This window comes from Diachasma alloeum, unplaced genomic scaffold (assembly GCF_001412515.2).
Source record: "Diachasma alloeum isolate Michigan unplaced genomic scaffold, Dall2.0 Dall_scaffold_01204, whole genome shotgun sequence".
Lineage (NCBI taxonomy): Eukaryota > Metazoa > Arthropoda > Insecta > Hymenoptera > Braconidae > Diachasma > Diachasma alloeum.
This window is the reverse complement of record NW_021681313.1, coordinates 19,977-39,603: the sequence shown is the minus strand read 5'-3', so window position 1 is coordinate 39,603 and position 19,627 is coordinate 19,977. Positions and strand designations below refer to the sequence as shown.

General features: G+C 37.2%; 3 protein-coding genes across 8 annotated transcripts in view; 2 read left to right on the top strand and 1 right to left on the bottom strand.

Annotated features, from left to right (window-relative positions):
• Positions 1-19,627, bottom strand: part of LOC107046101 (paraplegin) — a 94,751-nt gene that overhangs the window by 74,996 nt on the left and 128 nt on the right. Inside the window, exon 2 of the mRNA XM_015268612.2 lies at positions 14,867-14,929. The gene's annotated coding sequence lies outside the window, so the exon portion shown is untranslated. The remainder of the gene's footprint in view (positions 1-14,866; positions 14,930-19,627) is intronic.
• On the top strand, positions 1,138-14,362 carry LOC107046096 (adenylate cyclase type 2). Of its 6 annotated transcripts, none has more exons than XM_015268604.1 (18): positions 1,138-2,745; positions 5,667-5,801; positions 7,059-7,279; positions 7,565-7,721; positions 7,797-7,946; positions 8,030-8,151; positions 8,214-8,461; positions 8,797-9,146; positions 9,207-9,490; positions 10,358-10,534; positions 10,610-10,790; positions 10,861-10,944; positions 11,025-11,123; positions 11,609-11,752; positions 11,828-12,047; positions 12,626-13,010; positions 13,698-13,833; positions 13,927-14,362. In XM_015268604.1, exons 1-18 carry the CDS (start codon positions 2,635-2,637, stop codon positions 14,092-14,094), a joined length of 3,372 nt encoding a protein of 1,123 aa, XP_015124090.1. In that variant the 5' UTR covers positions 1,138-2,634; the 3' UTR covers positions 14,095-14,362. The 6 variants fall into 6 exon arrangements, with proteins under 6 accessions (XP_015124090.1, XP_015124089.1, XP_015124088.1 ...); XM_015268603.1 differs by having other exon boundaries at positions 10,589-10,790; XM_015268602.1 differs by having other exon boundaries at positions 8,797-9,490.
• On the top strand, positions 15,242-19,044 carry LOC107046106 (syntaxin-7). The gene is made up of 4 exons (XM_015268616.1): positions 15,242-15,417; positions 17,206-17,412; positions 17,543-17,933; positions 18,279-19,044. The coding sequence occupies exons 2-4, from the start codon at positions 17,234-17,236 to the stop codon at positions 18,525-18,527; spliced, it is 819 nt and encodes a 272-aa protein (XP_015124102.1). The 5' UTR covers positions 15,242-15,417; positions 17,206-17,233; the 3' UTR covers positions 18,528-19,044.

The following is a 19,627-nucleotide window of genomic DNA, read 5'->3' as shown; positions in this document are numbered from 1 at the left end:
GTAGACATTTGCTTGGAAAACAAGGTAGTCGATTGTGGAACCCAACTATCCGATACTCGTGGGGATTAAACTATCATATCAGGTTTAATCTCTTTCAACAACATATACCTAATCACTACTAAGAATGGGAGATTTTCAGGAACTAGATTAAATCGTATCGGTATCATTTAGAAAAATAGTAGAAGAGGGAAAAACTTGAGAGGAAAATATTATGGCTCGACACGTGATGAGTGTAAACAGATACATTTCAAAAATTCAATACAAAACCCTTGTGTTTTCCCCAAGAAATTCTATCAAAATTTCGCATTGCGAGGGAAGTCAATAAATATGTATTTTCCTCCCCAAATTATCCTGCTCGGATATTTTTGCTCCTATTACACCGAAAAGAACAATATTTATTGACTCTCTACCAAATATTTATGGAAGAACACACAAGACTGCATAATTTCCAATAGAAATCGACGCACAAAGCAAATACCATTTTTAATATAAAAGATTAATATTCATGCCTCAGGATCCAGAGGTGCAGAAGACACAATATGCAAATTTAATTTGTTCATGACGTCTTTAAAACTTCTCAACAAAAAAAAGAAAACTAGGTTTTTCGAACAAATATTTACATAAATGTCCCACCATACCTGGTTGATAATTTTCTTCGCATTTTTTCCCACTGAAATGAATTTACTGACAATCCTAATCCTAATTCCCATAAAATCACCACTCGCAATAGGACTTTTCTAAAACTATCCTAAATCCTACCAGTACTGCGCCTACATTGAACTCAATTGACCAATTCATTCCTCACCATTAAAAGCAAAGAAAAAAAAAACCGTTTTGCCCCCACCCCCTCCCGCAATGAGCAAAAAAATCATCAAGGTAAAAAATGGGGAAAACACAAGAGGAAAATACCAACTCCCCATGTGATATTCTCCGCCTGGACACTCGATCATACCCAGTCGATTACTTCTTTTTTCCCCTTTTTTCGAGTCTTCACATTTTGTAGAGGGGAGTGATAAGAGATTCCGTGGGATAGCGCACGCGGTTTCCGTAATGTTATATTCTCGATATTGATGAGCGCTATCGAACGCCGGTTGATAGCGTTGTCATTTATCGAGAGAACAAGATAGCCTTCTCGGGGTTGGTCACTCGAGACGTCTTTTTGGTCTCAAGTTGAGGCTTCATTGAGCCAGCGAAGCCCCAACAATCCCGACATTGGATCACTCATCTCCCGAGAAATAGAAAAAAAAAACTCGCGCAAAAACTGAGAATACGAGTGGAAAAAAACGTGTGCATAGTGATCGAGTTTTTATACCGCATAATTGTTCCGAGAATCTCATTAATGAAGATTTAATTCACCATTTAAAGTGATTCTATTTATTTGGAGTATAATAGCGCTATTAATTTATTTGTCATTTAATCGGGCGCTAGTTATGGGGTAAAGCCATCGATGCCCGATTATCCAATACCGTAATTGTACGTGCGTGTGAATAAATGAATTCATGAAAGTGTCCTTGAACGAATACGATTATGATTCGAATGAAGAAGTGACTTGTTGCGGGCACGTAAGTGTCTCATTAAAGGTGAAAAAAAAATAAAATGTATCAACGCATCACTCGGAATGGCCCATTCGAAATCCTCCTGAATAATGAGAAAAATGCTTGAATTATTTCCGCTACATTGAGGATCAATTGCAATTTACAATTCCATAATTGCGGATGCAATTAAGACGGCGCACGATGGTGTGTGCTACGTGACTCTGAGACTTTAAATTCTGTATTCTACGTTTGGTCCGGCTTTATTACTATTTGTTCCTCTGAATCAACAGTCGATTGACAGCGACTGCGCTATGTGCCTGTCATCAAATATTAATTTGTTACTGTGTGCGCGCGCAAGCCCTTTGGCCCTTTGAAACAATTTAAATTCATCGGACTCGCCGTTGTTTCTTTCTAGGTTTTCGAAAGGATTTATTTCGAGTGCAGTGGGCCAAGTGTGGGGGACACGCGGGTGAAAGTCGAACGTGTGCCGAAATCCCATTATTATTGCGTTCACTTGTCAATCGTCCTTCGTCAACGAAATCTCTTCTCACTTTGGTTTAAACTCTTTGTTCGATTATCGAAGTAAAACGCGTCATCTCTCCATAATCAATCCTGGATTAAATTATTTGAGTAATAGTGAATTATTTCCCTGAGTTTTGTGGAAAAAAAATTGTCAAAACTCTGAAGAGTGTCAGATCATGCCACGTGGAGTTGGCTGAACTAGTTTAAAAGTGACAAAACAAATAGACGAAAAAAGAGTCTGTGGATCGGATAGAAAATAAACAACCACGGCCTCCGGTTCCGCCTCTCGTCGAGTGGCCCATATTCATTATCACGATAAAGTTTTCCTGGGGTTGAATTTTCAATAAAAAAAACGGCCAGCAGCACTCGCCAGTAACTGGAGAATCGAAACAGTGTGACGACGATGCCCCAGCGATGATGAACTGTTCGAGTGCTGTTGGTGATCGTTATTTCGAAATAATAGATCCATGGATGTGTGCAATTACCACGATGGAGAGTTGTGCTGATAATCGACGATGGACTAATAATAAGTTCAAGGAAATTTAACATTTTTTAAATAAAATAGTCAGCATTTACGATGGACGTGGAACTTGTTACAAGGACTTCTCTGAGTTCTCTTCATAAAGTTGACGATGGGAGGATTGTGTCGCCGAATAGTCTTGACGAGTGGACGTGGTCCAGTCTCAGGGTGAGTAGGGAATCCCATTGACACTTCGATAATTGGTGTGAAAATGGTTGGGAGAAAAAATGAAATTTCATGGACAGTTGAGTAGCCGTTTTCAGAAATTTTAGTGAAATTTTAGATTTCTGAGCAGTACGACAACGAGAATTGCACCACTCACGTGAATTTTTAATTCATTAAAAAAGCAAGACTATATTCACCGGAAGTTCCCTAATTTCTCTCAATTTTCACGGAATACTTAAACTGGAATTCACAGTTACATTACCTTAAATTCGCTTTAGGGATAGAAAATCGTGAAATTTTGAATTGCACTAAAAATCCAGTGAAATTCCAGATTTTTGAGGAGTAGAAAAACGAGAATTCCTCACCGTGCTTGAATTTCCTCTAAAAATCTCACCATTCGATACCCAATTGCGCTGAATTGTTAATGAATTGGGAATTCAAGAATATATTCACCTGAATTTTCCCGATTTCTATCAATTTTAGTGAACTGATTCAACTAAACTTTACAGTTTGCATTAATTAACCCAGAAAATTTTGAATTTTCAACGGCGAAATTCCTTAATATTCTAGTTGGACTAATGCTAAAAATTTCCAACAGCTGAACCGGAAACAATCAACGAAACCCAGCAAGGTTTTTAATAGCGAATGCCACCATTAATTACCCAAAATTAATTAATTAATTAAATCCCAAATTTGGCATCTCCTTGAGAAATAATACTGTCCACTCAGCTGAGGCGCTTTATTAAAAATATACTCGACCACAATTCTTGTCAATACACCTATCCAACACGTCCAAAGAAAATTTAAATTTTTACCTATTTTTTCCGCGCCTCTAATGCAAAGTTATTCAAACAATCACGGAAAAAATGCAGCGCAATGTTCGTAGTAGGAGCACCGGACTGTTAAAAACAAAAAAAATTGCAGAACTCAAACGATTTCATGCTCTCCCACACTCATAGACTAATTCATTTATTCCAAACGAGATTCGTCAACTATTAACGAATGACAGAGTTGAATATGACCAAATGAATATTCGTTAATAGTTACGAATGATTGACTTGAAAAGTGTAAACCGAGTCAAACAAGGCTCCTCGAGACGAGACGAGGGTCTATTTGGTCTCATCAAATGTTCATGCCTTAAGGGGAGACTACTATGAGTTTTAAAAGTCGTGGATTATTGGAGTGAGACTTTTCATACGTTGAAGATCGATTATATAGATCTGAAAACAAATAACTAGTGCAAAAAAATTTTTTTTTATTGTTCGTTTGCCCGAAAACGCTTCAAATACTAAAAACAGCCCAAGGCCTCCAATTTTTGAGCTACAAAAGATTTTTTTTTCAAAATTTTCGGAAAAATGTGTGGAACAACAATTACGAGCCAGTTTTTTGGAATTCGACTCCTACACAGCTGATTTCGGTTTTTTTCCTACAAAAAAATTGACTATTTGTGTAAAAAAATACAAAAAAAGCTAATTTAGCCATGTAAGAGGCGAATTAAAAAAAAATAGCCCATAATTGTTATTCCACATATATTTCCGAAAATTTTGAAAAAAAAAATCCTCCGTAGCTCAAAAATTGGAGGCCCTGGACTGTTTTTACAATAAAAAAAATTTTTTTTGCACTAATTATTCGTTTTCAACTCTATATAATCGATCTTCGACGTATAAAAGTCTCACTCCAATAACCCACAACTTTTAAAACTCATAGTAGTCTCCCCTTAACAGTTAACAAATGTACATTTGATGAGACCAAATATTTCGTCTCCAACCAAATCCACTCGTTAACAATAACTAATCCCTTCTACCAGTGCATTATTAGATCCAATAATCCCGTTGATTACCGAATACCGTAAAACCCAAAAAATTGATTTTTCCCAGATGCCAATGAATCCCTCGTCCCTCTCATTAGATCGCTCTGGGGCGTCTGCGCTATCGTTTGGCCCTGGTCCGGTCGTATGTAGACCCCTCGGCGTCAATGTACAGAGCACGTACCCATCTGTATCGCACCACAGTACTAGCATACATAAAACCCCCAACGGCTCACCCACTACCATTCCCAACATTTCCCTATCCAAACGAGGAAATAAAAATGCATTCGCATGACAATGTGAGCCCCCCGAACAATGTGTATGTGAGCATCGAAAATCCAAAGGAGTGATCGCCGGGAGTGAATACGCGCAGTCGTCGTCGTTGAAATTCACGGAAGTGTTCGGGAATAGCGGCTCCGACGTATCCTGACACATTCTGTTATTTTTTTATTTACTTTTTTTCCCCACCCTCTCAATTGTCACTAAACATTGTTCCTCTCCTTTCGTCAATTGTGCACGGGAGTTGTGACGTATTACGCACAAAATGATGAACTACCGGCGTGAAGAGTTATTGCCGATTGAACATAAATAAATGCTGCACATAGCCACCACCCTCGATAATTTGTGAGTTACATTGATGTCTGCGCAGTGCACTAAACATCTATTAATTCGCGGCATTTCGTATTCGTTTTAGATTCAGATATAAATAATACCATGTGCTGCCTCAATATTCCAATAAAAATCATCACTGAGTCATCAGAGATGAACAAAAATCGATATGATTGCCGAAATTCTCATAAACATGTCAGAATGTCCCATCGGCGAATATTTGATGAGTAAATTAGAGCACGAAAATTTCAACGATCAGCAATATTTATATTGCACAGCCAGGATCCATTAGCATCACTGTAATAACGAGATTAACTCAAACTCAAGTACGAAAATACACATCGTGAAACTGAGGAGGAGTTAAAGTCATTGGTGTGTGCGGGTGTGTGAATCAATGCACAACCAGACACTTTCGGCTGGATATAAATTTATTATTTCATCTTTTCTCACGTGATTCAATAACACTGGTGGTTTACTAATAACTTTACTCTGATTTATTTGTGTGCAGAAACAATTCGAGTACAAGAATTTGGAAAAACTCTATACGATTTATCAGAGAAGGCTGCAGAATGGATATCTATCGTTGTTCGTTCTGGTTCAATTGGTGCTTGGAATTGCACATTGTACTGTGTTAATAATGACGGTAAGTATTTTTAACACGAAATGAAAATGGGAGGGGAATATCCGATTTACCGTGGATTTTGTTGCGCGGATCATTGGTGCGATCTTTTCTGCGGACTGATACGGAGGATTGCGCTTTAAATTTCAAGGGAAAGATCTTGCAGTTAACAGAGACTAGTTCACGTGAAAGTTCTGTATACTGATGGGAACGAATGAAAATTTTATGAGGGGTTCAGTATAAATTTTTGGGAGAGCGACGTTTTACTCGATTCGAGGGGGAATTATGAAATTTCGAAGTTCATGGAAAATTCAATAACATTCGAAATTTGTGAGCAGCGGGAAGACGAGAATTCCTCAACTCACTTGAATTTTCAATCAAAATATGAAAATTTAACCCCAAATTAATTCAGTACCAAATTAGTTGAAATAATTGAACTAAATGTACTTTTTCCATTGATTTTTTAATAAGATATTGAATTTTAGTGGAAATGTGACTGGATAAAACTCTGTAATCTCAATCTTCATTTCATGGACAGTTTAGTCGCAATAATTTTGTCATTGAATTCAATTTTAGGGAGAAACAATCATAGAATTTCAAAGTTAACTAAAAACGCAAAGAAATTCCTCATTTTTTAATTTTAAATATTTTTGAATATTCAGAACCAAATTATTCTGAATTGTCGAATAACTAAAAATTCAAGCCTGTGTTCACCTGAATTTTCCACATTCCCCTCAATTCTCGTGAAATACCTGAACTAAATCAGCAGCGAAGCGGTAGACCAGATTTCAATTGTGACTATTGACCAGTTTTTGATGAATATCTCGGAATCTAAAAGAGATAGAAAATTTTTTGTTATGACCTTTTTTGTAGAGCCAATTGAGCGTTACAAAAAAGGTTATGCGAAAAATTTTGCTATCTCTCTTAGATTCCGGGATATTCATCAAAAATTGGCCAAAAGTCAAAATCAACTTAACTCGGTTTACGGCTTCACGACTGAAATGTCCTGTTTCCCTTAATTTTTCACGAAATCGTCAATTCGCAACGTCGAAATTCCTTGAAATATTAGTAGAAGTGCAGGCATATCTTACAAAATTCAAGCTGTCATTGAAATATTTCCACTCACTCAACATAAACCCACATTTTCCTGAATTTTCAATACTGCCCACCAGAGTGTTTGTCATATTTCACGTTTCCTATCTATTTAAAAATCAGAAAGATGACTCATTGGGTGTTAATTTCAGTTAAAACCGAACCATTAACAATGACAATTATTCAAAGGTCGAGATACATGCATCCCTACCAGACGTTGTAACCTGGTGCATCATGGGTGCCCTACTGTGTCCAGTAATAGCCCTATCCTTCAGGTCGAAGCTCATAGCCAAAGAGACATACCTACCAGTTGTCCTATCCTGTGTCATTGTCGTTCTGCTTGTCCTCGGGGACTTGGCAGTGCCCTTCTGGTATACCCTCGGTACGTCCAAGGATACAACAGCGATAAGGTGAGGAAGTTGAAAAAAATATAACAAAAAAAAAAATCAGAAAACGTAATGAGCGGTGATAACAACTTGGGAGGGATACACGGTTAAACTGGTTTTAAGTGTATAATCGCAAGATAGAAGTGGTAAATACCCGTTTACACATCGATTATCATCGACCTTCGGAGTTCTTTAAACCACCTAGAGTCCCCAGTTATTCGCTATTTTCGGTGATTTCTTTTCTATTGTTTCCCACTTCCTGTTTGCTCGAAAAAAAAAACCCGCATTGATTTTTTTCTATTGTTCCAGACCCGCATATGCCACTCATGTTCTACTGGCATGCTATGTGTTTTTACCATTAACCGAGAATCTTCATGCTTTTATTCTGGGGATCACTGCAACTCTGTGCTATCTGATGAGTCTGGCACTCATAACTTATAGAAATTTACCGGATTACACAGCAAGGGTGAGCAATAGAGCTGTTCTCAGATCCCAATCGTTCGAAATTATTTCCAGTTACATTTTGGCAATTTTCACTCAGATCATCGCTGATGCCATTTATTTCGCTTGTGTCAACGGCCTTGGTCTCTACTTCCGGTTTATGAATGAGGTTGTTATCAGAAGATCGTTCTTGGATAGGAGAAAATGCGTTGAATCGACACTAAGGCTTAACTATGAGAAAGATCAAGAAGTGAGTCATCGAAATGAACAATAAAAGCCTAGTGATCTTTCAAAAATAATCCCAAGCTGTTTTTGTTACTTTTCCACCGGTAGGAACAACTAACGAGGAGCATTCTGCCTCAACACTTTGCTGCGAAGATAAAGAAGGATTTCAGGGATATTTTTAAATTTATTGAGGAGCATAAAAAACCACCACCCAAGGGGCGACGTAGAAAGTGAGTGAGCTGTTTGGCTAAACGAATTTTTCTTTTATTAGAACTGGAAATTATTGTTGCAGTGACTTGTATGTGGAGACTCACAATAATGTCAGCATATTGTATGCCGATGTCGTCAATTTTTCCGGTCTAACTGTTACACTTCCAGTGAAAAAACTGGTTGAAACTTTGAACGATTTGTTTGGATCTTTCGATGAAGCTTCCGAGAGGCACAATGTCTTGAGAATCAAGTTCCTGGGGGACTGTTACTACTGTGTCAGTGGGGTTCCAACGCCAAATGCACAACATGCCAAGAGCTGTGTGGATTTAGGTGAATATTTTGTTTGTGCGACAATCCAAATGATAATATGAAAATTTAATTTTTTACAGTTCTTGAATTCTTTAGTTTCTAGATTTCTAAAAATGTTCGATATTGTTGGGTTTTGAGCCAGCTTCTTACGATGAATTCGATAATTTGGAATATTTTTCTTGCTAAAAAAGATTTTCAAACTCGTCTCGTTAATTATTTATGTGGAGGGAACGAGAAAAAAACTCAAAACTGTCTAAATTCTCTCCAAAATCATTGACTACCGAGGAAAATGTTCTCCGAATATCTGAGTAATCTCGACGAACTGCAATCCAACTGTTTAATCCCCCAACTTTCAGGTCTCGACATGATAAAAATAATAAAAGAAGTGCGAGCCCGAGTGCGACGCGAGTGTGGAGTGGACATAAACATGAGAATAGGAGTTCACTCTGGAAAGATAATATCCGGGATATTGGGAGCCAACAAGTGGCAGTATGACGTGTGGTCGAGGGACGTTGTGATAGCGAATAAAATGGAGCAAACAGGTCAACCAGGTAAAGTCCACGTGACACAGCAGACCCTGAACTTGCTGGAGGCAGCTCAATACGATTGCGTGCCAGTTGAAACCCTCAACGACGAAACACTCAGAAAGTACAACATAAAGAGCTACTTGATAACACCGTCAATACCAGGATCACCAGTTCTGCAGGTGGGAAACGGGAGATTGAAGTATCTTGTTGAATCAGTTGATACGCAAACCTTGTTGCAGAACAGCGAGAGCAACTTGACGATAGCAGATCCTGTCACGCCACCAGTATCCAACAAACACTACGTCAGGTGGTACAGTGTGAGACCGAGTACGAGTGTTGGAGCAGCTAGAAACACTAAACGACTCACTCAAACAATGAACAATCATGCCGATGTCTTTGCTGGGACATTCAGGCGGAGAACCCACTTCATGGACTCGTGTCTCAAGGATTATCACTTGATGCTGAAGGCCGCTGATGCAGAAATGGAGGATGCCATCAAGCAAATGCCACTAAGCAAGTGGGAGTAAGATGAAAATCTTTAGTAGATATCTTGTCTTTCTCTCATATAAAAAGGAGATGTCACACTTTTATTCCTGAATGTTCTGAAAGAAAAATCGCAGGCATGCGATTTCTAATTTTGTTGATGATGTTGGTAATGTTGGTGTAGATCTACGGAGAGATGTTTTCAATCACGGGCAATTATATGTAGCTTTTTCGGGAGTTCGATCATGAGTTCCATTGAAAGTTTTCACAAGACAACAACGAAAAAACGCCAAAGTCAAAAATTATGTCCACAAAGAGTTATATCTTTGAGTAAATGGTATATATATTTATGTCTGTTTAAAAGGAACCGACTTGATCGTATTTAGTATCCGAGATATTCATGGTTTTCCATCGATTACCGCCGTATAAATTAACATTGAATTATTTTCTGATCTTCGATACCAACGTCATTTCCAACAGAACATGTGTTGATCCTCAATTGAAGTTTTCATGGATTTTGACTTATCTCCGATTGATTCTCGATGGAAATTTCCATCCCTTTTCAATAAAAAAAAATTCGTGGATTTTCAAAAGAGGTTTTCATCATTTCCCACGAATTTCTCCTTAGTAACACTATAGAAATTTGCATACGTGAAATAACAGATTGATTCAAATCAACTTACAATAACAACGGGATGAATCATATAAAATCAATCATAGTGATTCGATCTCGTACGAATAAATTCGATAGAAAAACCTCACGCAAAATTCTATTTGTTTTCGACGTCAAAAACAAGCGGAAAAAAATTGAAAAATTAACGCCGAAGAGTTCCTGTAGAAAAAATAATTGTTTATGGACTTTTTCCATCAAATTTCTGTTTAAACAAACGAATTATTTCACTTGCAGACAGTGGTCCAAGTGGGAGCCGATTAATCCCATTTTCCTCACGTTCTCAAGGCTCAACTGGGAGATTCCCTTCCTAAGAGAACCCGATCCTCTCTTCAAGTTCTTCGTAGGCTGTGCAGCACTCGTTTTATTGTCGATGGGGTTCATTTTTCTGGCGCCTGCTATCATAAAATCTGAGTGAGTCTCTTCAGAAATTTCATTGGTGCTTCTGAACTATTTCGAATAGTGCAGTTTCTTTTGGTTTAATTTCAGGTGGCATCTGAGCACAACCGTTGGCTTCATGCTAGCAATGCTCTTCCTCATAGCACTATTGCCATTAACGTGGATGCACTTTGTGTGGAATCGATGTAAAGATCCTCACGACGAGCACGAGGGGCACATCCCCCAGCCCAGAAATAAATTACTCCATTTTATGTACCAAACTAGCATTAAAGTGAGTTCTCCATTACTCTTTCTTTCTATTTTCGTCCCGAGGAATATGGATTTTATGGAGGTTTTTCTAGGTCGTCTGGAGTGCGCTCTTGAGAACAACTCTTTACCTAGTGATTACGATAATGCTGGCTGCTTGCGCCATGTTCGATATGCTGGTGAGGTCCTAGTCTATTTACAGAATTCGATATTCCAGGTGTTTGGTGAATGAACTAATATTAACTGATTCAATTCGCAGTTTGAATGCAAAAATTTCGATCGTCTGGGAAACAACAATGCGACTTCCAGTATAGCAGAAACTGGAGCCGCTGATATCGAGTGTATTGTCTCCCCCTGGGTATGATTATTTATTGCACTGTTGGGAATATTTTTATGTTTGAGTAATGATCACATCTGAATTTCCAATGTACAGCTAAACTCAGTTCGAGATGAATTTGAATTTTTGAAAACACCTAGGGAATTCGCTAATCCAAACGCAATAATTGTCCGATAGAAACTATTTTATAGAAAAAATCAGTTGAGATTAATCTTTCTATACTACTTTTTTTATTAGGATATTTTCCTCGACGTCAATTTTCAACCTTTTTTTCGCCTTATTTTCTTTCCTTTGTCCGCAATTTCGACAGAAAATATCTCAGAGGAGTAAGTTGCATTAAAAATGAAATTCAATCGATTTTTTCTATAAAATATTTTCTATTAAACATTTATATCGTGACGTGAACCTGAAATTTGAAAATTCATCAAATATTCCAGTGATTATCAATAACATATACGGAAATTTTATGTGAATTAGTCATAATTTCCTAATTGCTGGGTTTTCAGCAAATGTCAGAGACGTGTTCCCTGGCAATTCTCACGAGTTTTCTATTCCTGAGAGTGCATTTTTTCCTGAAACTCGTCATTGGTCTCGGCATCGTGGGCTTCTACACTTGGAGCATTACCGAATATCGATCGACTCTCTTCCAGGTAAATTGCGTATTAAAGTGACTCCAGCGTGATGAGTTATGCAAGGGCTTGTGTGACAGAGTAAATTGGTTTCAGTCTGGTGCAACATGGAATCCCCACCTAGAGCCAAGAATCGCGCACATTCTCAATGTAGTCTTTCTTACGTTTTCCCTGCATTTGATCGATCGTCAGGCTGAGTACTTGAGTCGATTGGATTATCAATGGAAACGACAGTTGACGCAGGAGCAGGATGAGGCGTTCCATACTAGGAATGCTAATAAACTCTTGTTGAGAAATATTCTTCCAGAGCATGTGGGTCAGTACCCTTCGTTATAATCAACAAACGATTTACTTGACACTGAATAATTGGATTTTGCAAGAATTTAATTTTTTTTATATGGAAATTCAATGAAAAATACGGGAGACAAAAATACGTGTTTAAATTATTGGAAATTTCTCAGCAAATTTGAAATAAAAATCTCTAAATGTTTAACAAGCACTCATTTACATGAAATTCCCATTTATTCTATTACTGAAAAATTAACTAAAGGCTGGAAATCGGAAATTTCGGCTTCACTTGACATTAAAAATGATTGAAATTGAAAAAAAAATAGGTAACTATTTTTATTCGTCTTCAATCCATTGAAAATTCAATTGGATGCCATGCTGAATTTTTCCAATGAGTCTGAGAATTATATTCTATTCTATTCTCTGATCGCCTGACATGAAATCCCCAATTTTTTTCATTTTTCAATCTGAATAAGAGATTCTGCCAACAATTTGATCTGAACTGAATTTAAATTCACAACATTGACAGTTCAAATGTCATTCTTCTATTCAACACAAAAATTCCCCCGAAAAACCCAATTAATTCATCACTTTGACCCTCAACAGCTGATTTCTACCTGAATATGAATCGCACAGAGGAGCACGAGCTGTATCACGAGGCACACGATAACGTGGCAGTGATGTTCGCTTCACTGACTGATCTGTCCATCGACGAGAGCAATATATTGATCGATCTCAACGAGATCATCTGCGAATTCGATAAATTACTATTCGAGCCCTGCTTTGTCTGTCGAATCGAGAAGATCAAAATCGCGGGAACGACCTACATGGCTGCTTGTGGCCTAGAAGCGAGACGAAGGGATTCTCTAGAGAATGAGGATCAGTATCACGACGAGCATGTCGTCAAGGTCATGGCGCAATTCGCTGTCAGAATGCTGGGAATTCTCGACAGACTCAATGCCGAGACTTTTCCCAATTGTAAACCCTACAAGTAATGACCAGAAAATGCTAACGATTGAGATTTGCAAGACATTTTCAGTTCATTGGATGTGAAAATTTGTAGTGCAGATTTTCATCGATTCGTTAAAACTTCTTGATTTTTTCATCACGCACCAAAAATTTTCATAGAAAAACCTATTGAATTCGATTGAAAATTCTCTTGAATTTCTATTAAAGAATTCTGCAGCTTTGATGCGCGTTTTGTTCACAGAAAATGTCCGATAGAAATTATTTTATAGAAAAAAATTAATAGAATTTCATCTTTCTGTGTAACTTTTTGGGTTGATACATGTTCTGCAAAAATTCCTCGACATGAATTTTCTACAAAAACGTCTCAATAGAATAAGTTGAGTGAAAAAGTCGAATTCTATTGACTCTTTCTATAGACTCTTTTCCGTTAAGCATTCCTATTGAAAGAATCGGCCCAAACCAACAGAAAATTCAAACGAAATCCCTGTATCTGTTTAAGAAATTTTTTCGTGCGTCACTCTCCTCGATTTGTTCCTTTTTCTCCGAATAAAAAAAAATAAAACTACGTATCTACCATTCCTCCCTCGATTGCCATATTTTATCACTTCATTCAATGAAAGAAAAATGTCATGCAATGACTCAATGACTAAGTAATCCCTCGAACTGTCAGATATCGATTAATAATGAATTCAATCATTTTCCCCTTCAGATTGAGAATTGGAATTTCACACGGTGAAGTAACAGCAGGCGTAGTAGGCGCCCAGAAGCCCCTGTACGATATCTGGGGTGATGCAGTGAATATGGCCTCCCGAATGGACACAACGGGAGTCCCTGGAAAAATCCAGGTACAAGAAAAAAAAACGATAAAATCGAATTAATCATCGTGCGCAATTCCCCGGCGATAACTCAAGTATTTTCAACTTGTTATCGATTAACAGGTGACAACAGAGACAGCAACAGTCCTCGAGCAGGATGGAATAAAGTGTAATCTTCGTGGAAAAACTTGGGTGAAGCCCAAAGGCCTCGTGACCACCTACTTTATCGGGGTTGATGAGAAGAGGAAACTCCAGATGGCTGATTCAGCCGAGGAAACGACAAATCTTTAGAGTAATTAAAGGACCAATGAGCAATTTCAATGACCAAAGAAATGATCAGCATCTCTTATCAACAATTATCACGATTATAGATTTATTACTGGACTAATGCCAATCGTCTGAGCATTGTGAATGAATAAAATTATTATTTTTCTACTGAGTGACAAATTATTTTCCACTTGTCACTGATTTTGTAAATAATTTTGTAAATATTCGTTTCGTCTGAAACTACTGTGACCAAATCTAATGGAGCATTCAAATAAAGTATTTATTACAGTAATTCGCGAGTTCTGTGGATTCTCATGACCTCTTTTTCTTTCTATTTATTACAGTAATTCGCGAGTTCTGTGGATTGTCATGACCTCGTTTTCTTTTTATTTTTATGACTACAAATTCATTTCTCGAATAATGCTAATCGCCCGAGCATTATGAATGAGTAAAATTATTATTTTTCTACAGAGTGACAAAGCATTTTCCACCTGTCACTGATTTTGTAAATAATTACGTGAATATTCGTTTCGTATGATGTTATTCCGACCAAATCCACTGGATCATTAAAATAAAATATTTATCACCGTAATTCGCGACATTCTGTAGATTCTCATTACCTCTTTTTATATTCCCAGCTATCTTCGTTATTTTAATGTTCATTAAGAAATTATCTGGGATATAAAGAGCACGAGAGTGGCAAATACCCAAACAAATATCCAGAAATAGAGTGAATGTTTTTAGATAATGCTAAAAGCTTTTGAACTCCGTTGTATACATATTGATAATAACTTACCCCACCGCTCGATGATGCTATGGATGATAAGCTCCTGTTGAAGTGTAGGCCATCCTCACACCACTGAAATCATCAAGATCATATCTCCATAAGTATTTAATCAAGTTATACGATCTAATTGCGAATCAAATCCGCAAACTAAACGTGAAAATTTTACCTGGAGACCATAAACTACTGCACTATTCCTCATTAATTCCTCTTTAATTCATTTCAAACATGTAATTATTGTTTTTCGATCAGATTGCAATCGCCCACTTTTAAGAGTCATTCGAATATTCCCCCAGCACATGTTACCAATCACATTCCCACTAGATTAAATAATCTAGAATGCTCTCAACACCCTAAAGTCTCTAGAACGGACAGAGTGTCGTCTCTGTCAGTCCACAGTACGAAAATATTCTCGTGACGACAGAGTTGGCTTTTCTCGTTCTGTTCTGTGGCCACAATATCCTTTTGCAAATTCGTTTCTATCGATTTTAATCCGGCAGTTTTGGTGCTTCTCTGATGCACCCAAAGTGACAAGAAATACCAAGGAGGGCAACAGTGTAAAGGTTAGATTGTTTTCGATATTATTTACTGGGAATCTTGTCAAAGTGAGTCACCTCGTTTGAACGAGTCCATTTTCCCCTTAGTTTTGACAGTAGTCAAATGACATCAGTATCATCAATCACTTCAAACATTTGCAGTAGTTTAAAAACCCATGATTGAGAACTTTCAATTAATTTCAACGAAAAATCCACTGAAACCTTATGAGTCATCGCCTCCTGGCAGATTATTCCAAATTTAATTTAGTTATGATTATATTTGACATTGAGACCTCCCATTGATCAACGGTAACGCAAATAAATCTACATTCGATACCTCCCATTCACCCACTCGACAAAACTGTTACATCCATTGAATTTCCGGTGAACTTCAGAATGGAGAGAGGAAAAAAATGATTGTGGTTATTCGCCTGGGAGGTTAGGTTTATTTTCCTCTTGATTCTGACCAATTCTGACAGTACTCAGATGACATGGGGATCAACAATGACTCCAAAAACATTTTAGACTGCAGGGAAGACATAAATAAAAACCCTCAACTAATTTTCATAATAAGTAATCGTAACTTCATTAAATTCCTCATCATTTCCACATAATTTATCCTAAATTTAATGTAGTTATGATTAACTTTGACATTGAGACCTCCTATTAATCAACGATAACACCAATAAATCTACATTAAATACCTAGCTATCCCACTCGACCGGACTGTCCTATATCAAGAAAATAAAAATTCCCGAACTACAGAATGAAAAAAAAAAATTATTGTGGCTACTGGGAGGTTAGATAAATTTTCCATCCAAATTTGACAGTAGGTAAATACCACTGACATAAATAATGGCGCGAAAAAAATTCGATGCTCTAGATAAAACATAAATAAAAAACCTCCGACTTGTCCCAATGGAAATTAATTAAAACCTCATCAGCTTTTTCATCATCTCAACATAATTTATCCTAAATGTAATGTAGTTATGATCAGCTTTGACATTGAGACCTCCTATTAATCAACGATAACACCAATAAATCTACATTAAACACCTAGTCATCCCACTCGACGAAAATTAAAATTCCGGAACAACAGAATGAAAAAGGAAAAAAATTATTGTGGTTACTGGAAGGTTAGATCAATTTTCCATTTAAATTTGATAGTAGGTAAATACCACTGACATAAATAATGGCGCGAAAAAAATTCGATGCTCTAGATAAAACATAAATAAAAAACCTCCGACTTGTCCCAATGGAAATTAATTAAAACCTCATCAGCTTTTTCATCATCTCAACATAATTTATCCTAAATGTAATGTAGTTATGATCAGCTTTGACATTGAGACCTCCTATTAATCAACGATAACACCAATAAATCTACATTAAACACCTAGTCATCCCACTCGACGAAAATTAAAATTCCGGAACAACAGAATGAAAAAGGAAAAAAATTATTGTGGTTACTGGAAGGTTAGATCAATTTTCCATTTAAATTTGATAGTAGGTAAATACCACTGACATAAATAATGGCGCGAAAAAAATTCGATGCTCTAGATAAAACATAAATAAAAAACCTCCGACTTGTCCCAATGGAAATTAATTAAAACCTCATCAGCCTCTTGGTCATCTTAACATAACTTATCCCAAATTTAATGTAGTTCCGATTACACCAATAAATCTCCCATTGATTCACTCCCTCAACAAAATTGTCGCATCTCCTCAAATTTCCGGTGAACCACAGAATAGAAAAAAGTGATTGCAGTTGCTAGAAGATTGGGTCGACTAAAGCGATAATTTTTTTCCTCCTCGCAGACTCTGAGGTGACGATAAACACTTCAAAATGGACATTGGTTTTTCCTCGTACCACAATGGTGGACCAGTGAGGGAGCAGGACTTCGAGAGACTATCACAGACCGTTGGGACCTCGATTCTGAAGATCTCCCAAAATGTCTCGTCGATGCAGAAGATGGTTAACCAGTTGGGGGGTGCTACGGACTCCCAGGAGCTTAGAAATCAGCTGTAACTATCCCCAGTCCCTCCCACCCACTTGTCCCTGGCGAATGTGATTATAATCCTCGCCTTCGGCTCGGATTATAAAGCCACTTTCACCAGATATATACTATTAAAGACAATCTTCATTTGACCCTAGCCACCAGATTCAGCACTACACCCAGCAGCTCGCGAAAGACACGAACGTCCACCTGAAAGACCTGACAGCAATCGCCAGTAATTCCTCGTCGACGAGTCCCGGAGAACAGACGCGAAGAAAAATGCGAATGCAGACTGAGAGGCTTCACGACGAATTCATGACAGCACTCAACAGTTTCCAAGGGGTCCAGAGACTGGCTGCTGCCAAGGAGAAGGAGATGGTGAAGAAGGCCAAGGCCAGTGTTGGCATACAGTTCGGAGAGAGGAAGCAAGAGACTCTGATTGAGCTGCAGGACAGCAGAACACAGAAGCAATTGCAGCAGCAGAATCTGCAGGATGAACAGAATCTCAGGATGCTGGAGGAACAGGAGGCCAGTATACGTCAGCTGGAGGTATGAAAGAGATTTCTTTGCAATTTCAAGTCGTTCACAAACGACTGTGACTGATGCCATTCCATTACGATTTTTTTCTCGCTCAGAATTATAATTTTTCGACAAAATAATCATTTTCTCCACTCCTATTGACAATGTATTAAATTATTAGCTCATTTCTCGTAGTTTTATTTCCATAGCAATATTCCCTGAAGATGAAACTAATGACCTGAATGAACTATTGAACAAATTAGCTTTCAACATTGGCAGTAAACAAATTTAACTCAATGGAATTTGCAGAAAAAGTTTATCGAGAAAATTTTCCAAAAGAGAATAATCCATTCTCTTCGTTTTTCATCTTTTTAGAGTGACATCAGCGATGTAAATCAGATATTCAAGGACCTAGGAGCCCTAGTTCATGATCAAGGAGAAGTGATCGACTCAATCGAGGCCTCTGTCGAACGAACAGAAGTATTCGTGAGCGAGGGAGCTCAACAACTCAGAACAGCAGCGACTTATCAGAACAAATTACGAAAAAAGAAGTGCATCCTGGTGATAATCGGTGCTGTTGCACTCTCAATTCTCATTGGAATAATAGTCTGGCAGACGTCCTAAGATCAGTCTGCCAGAATGTTGACTAAAACTAACAATGTTTTTATGGATATGCCCGATCAATTTGTATCGAATAACAATTAACAAGCCCCAGGGAACATCAATTTTTTTCATGTTCGAGGGAAAAGTTCAAGATACTCTCCGTTCCATTTGTATGATAAATCATGAAAATGCATTATGCGGTATTATTCGAGATGGAATTTTAATGCTATTGCTCGTACATAATTATTATGAGGTAACGATGTAGACCGTAATGTAATCGAGGAATACACTCATGTAATTGAGATATTAATGCGCGTAATTAACGAGTGGACGTTTGTTGGTGAAAGTCATTGGCATTAGGTGAATCATTCCTTAATGTAGATTAATTATGCGTAAATTTACCCTTTCTTTATCCTTCTACTTTGGTTCTAGAGTAATTTGAAAATATAATGTGTAAATCGAAGTGTAATCTCATATGTATTATATATTTAAAAACGTTATTTTATTTTAATCAAAGTCAGAATAAATTATATGAATTCAATAATGTGTTCATTCTTTCATTAATTGAGAAATTATTTGAATTTACTGGCAAATTGCTGGCAGATTTATAATTTTTAATGGGCAAGTACTTTTAGCAGAATATTAACAGTTTCTATTGTTACTGCTGTTTGGAATACTTTTTAGTATTAATTTTCAATTGAGCATTCCCGTGACCCAACTGAGATATTAATCCGCGTAATTGACGAATGGACGTTTATGGGCATCAGTGATTATCCATAACTTTATCCTTTGGTCCTTCTTCTCTCATTCTAGAGTAATTCGAGAGGATAATGTGGAGATCGAATTGTAATGTCATACGTATTATACATTCAAACACATTATTTCATTTTAATCAAAGTCAGAATTAGTCATATGAATTAAATAATGTCTTAATTATTTCGTCGGTTTTGAAATTATTTCAATTCATTTTTAATAGTTGTTCAACTATTTAAAGTGCGAGTACTTCTAAAATACAAAAAATATGAAAACTAATTTTTTTCCGAAAAATTTTCAAGGAAAAAACATTTTCCGTTCAGTATCGCGATAATTGTTATAAAATACTCATTAATATTCGCTTTTTA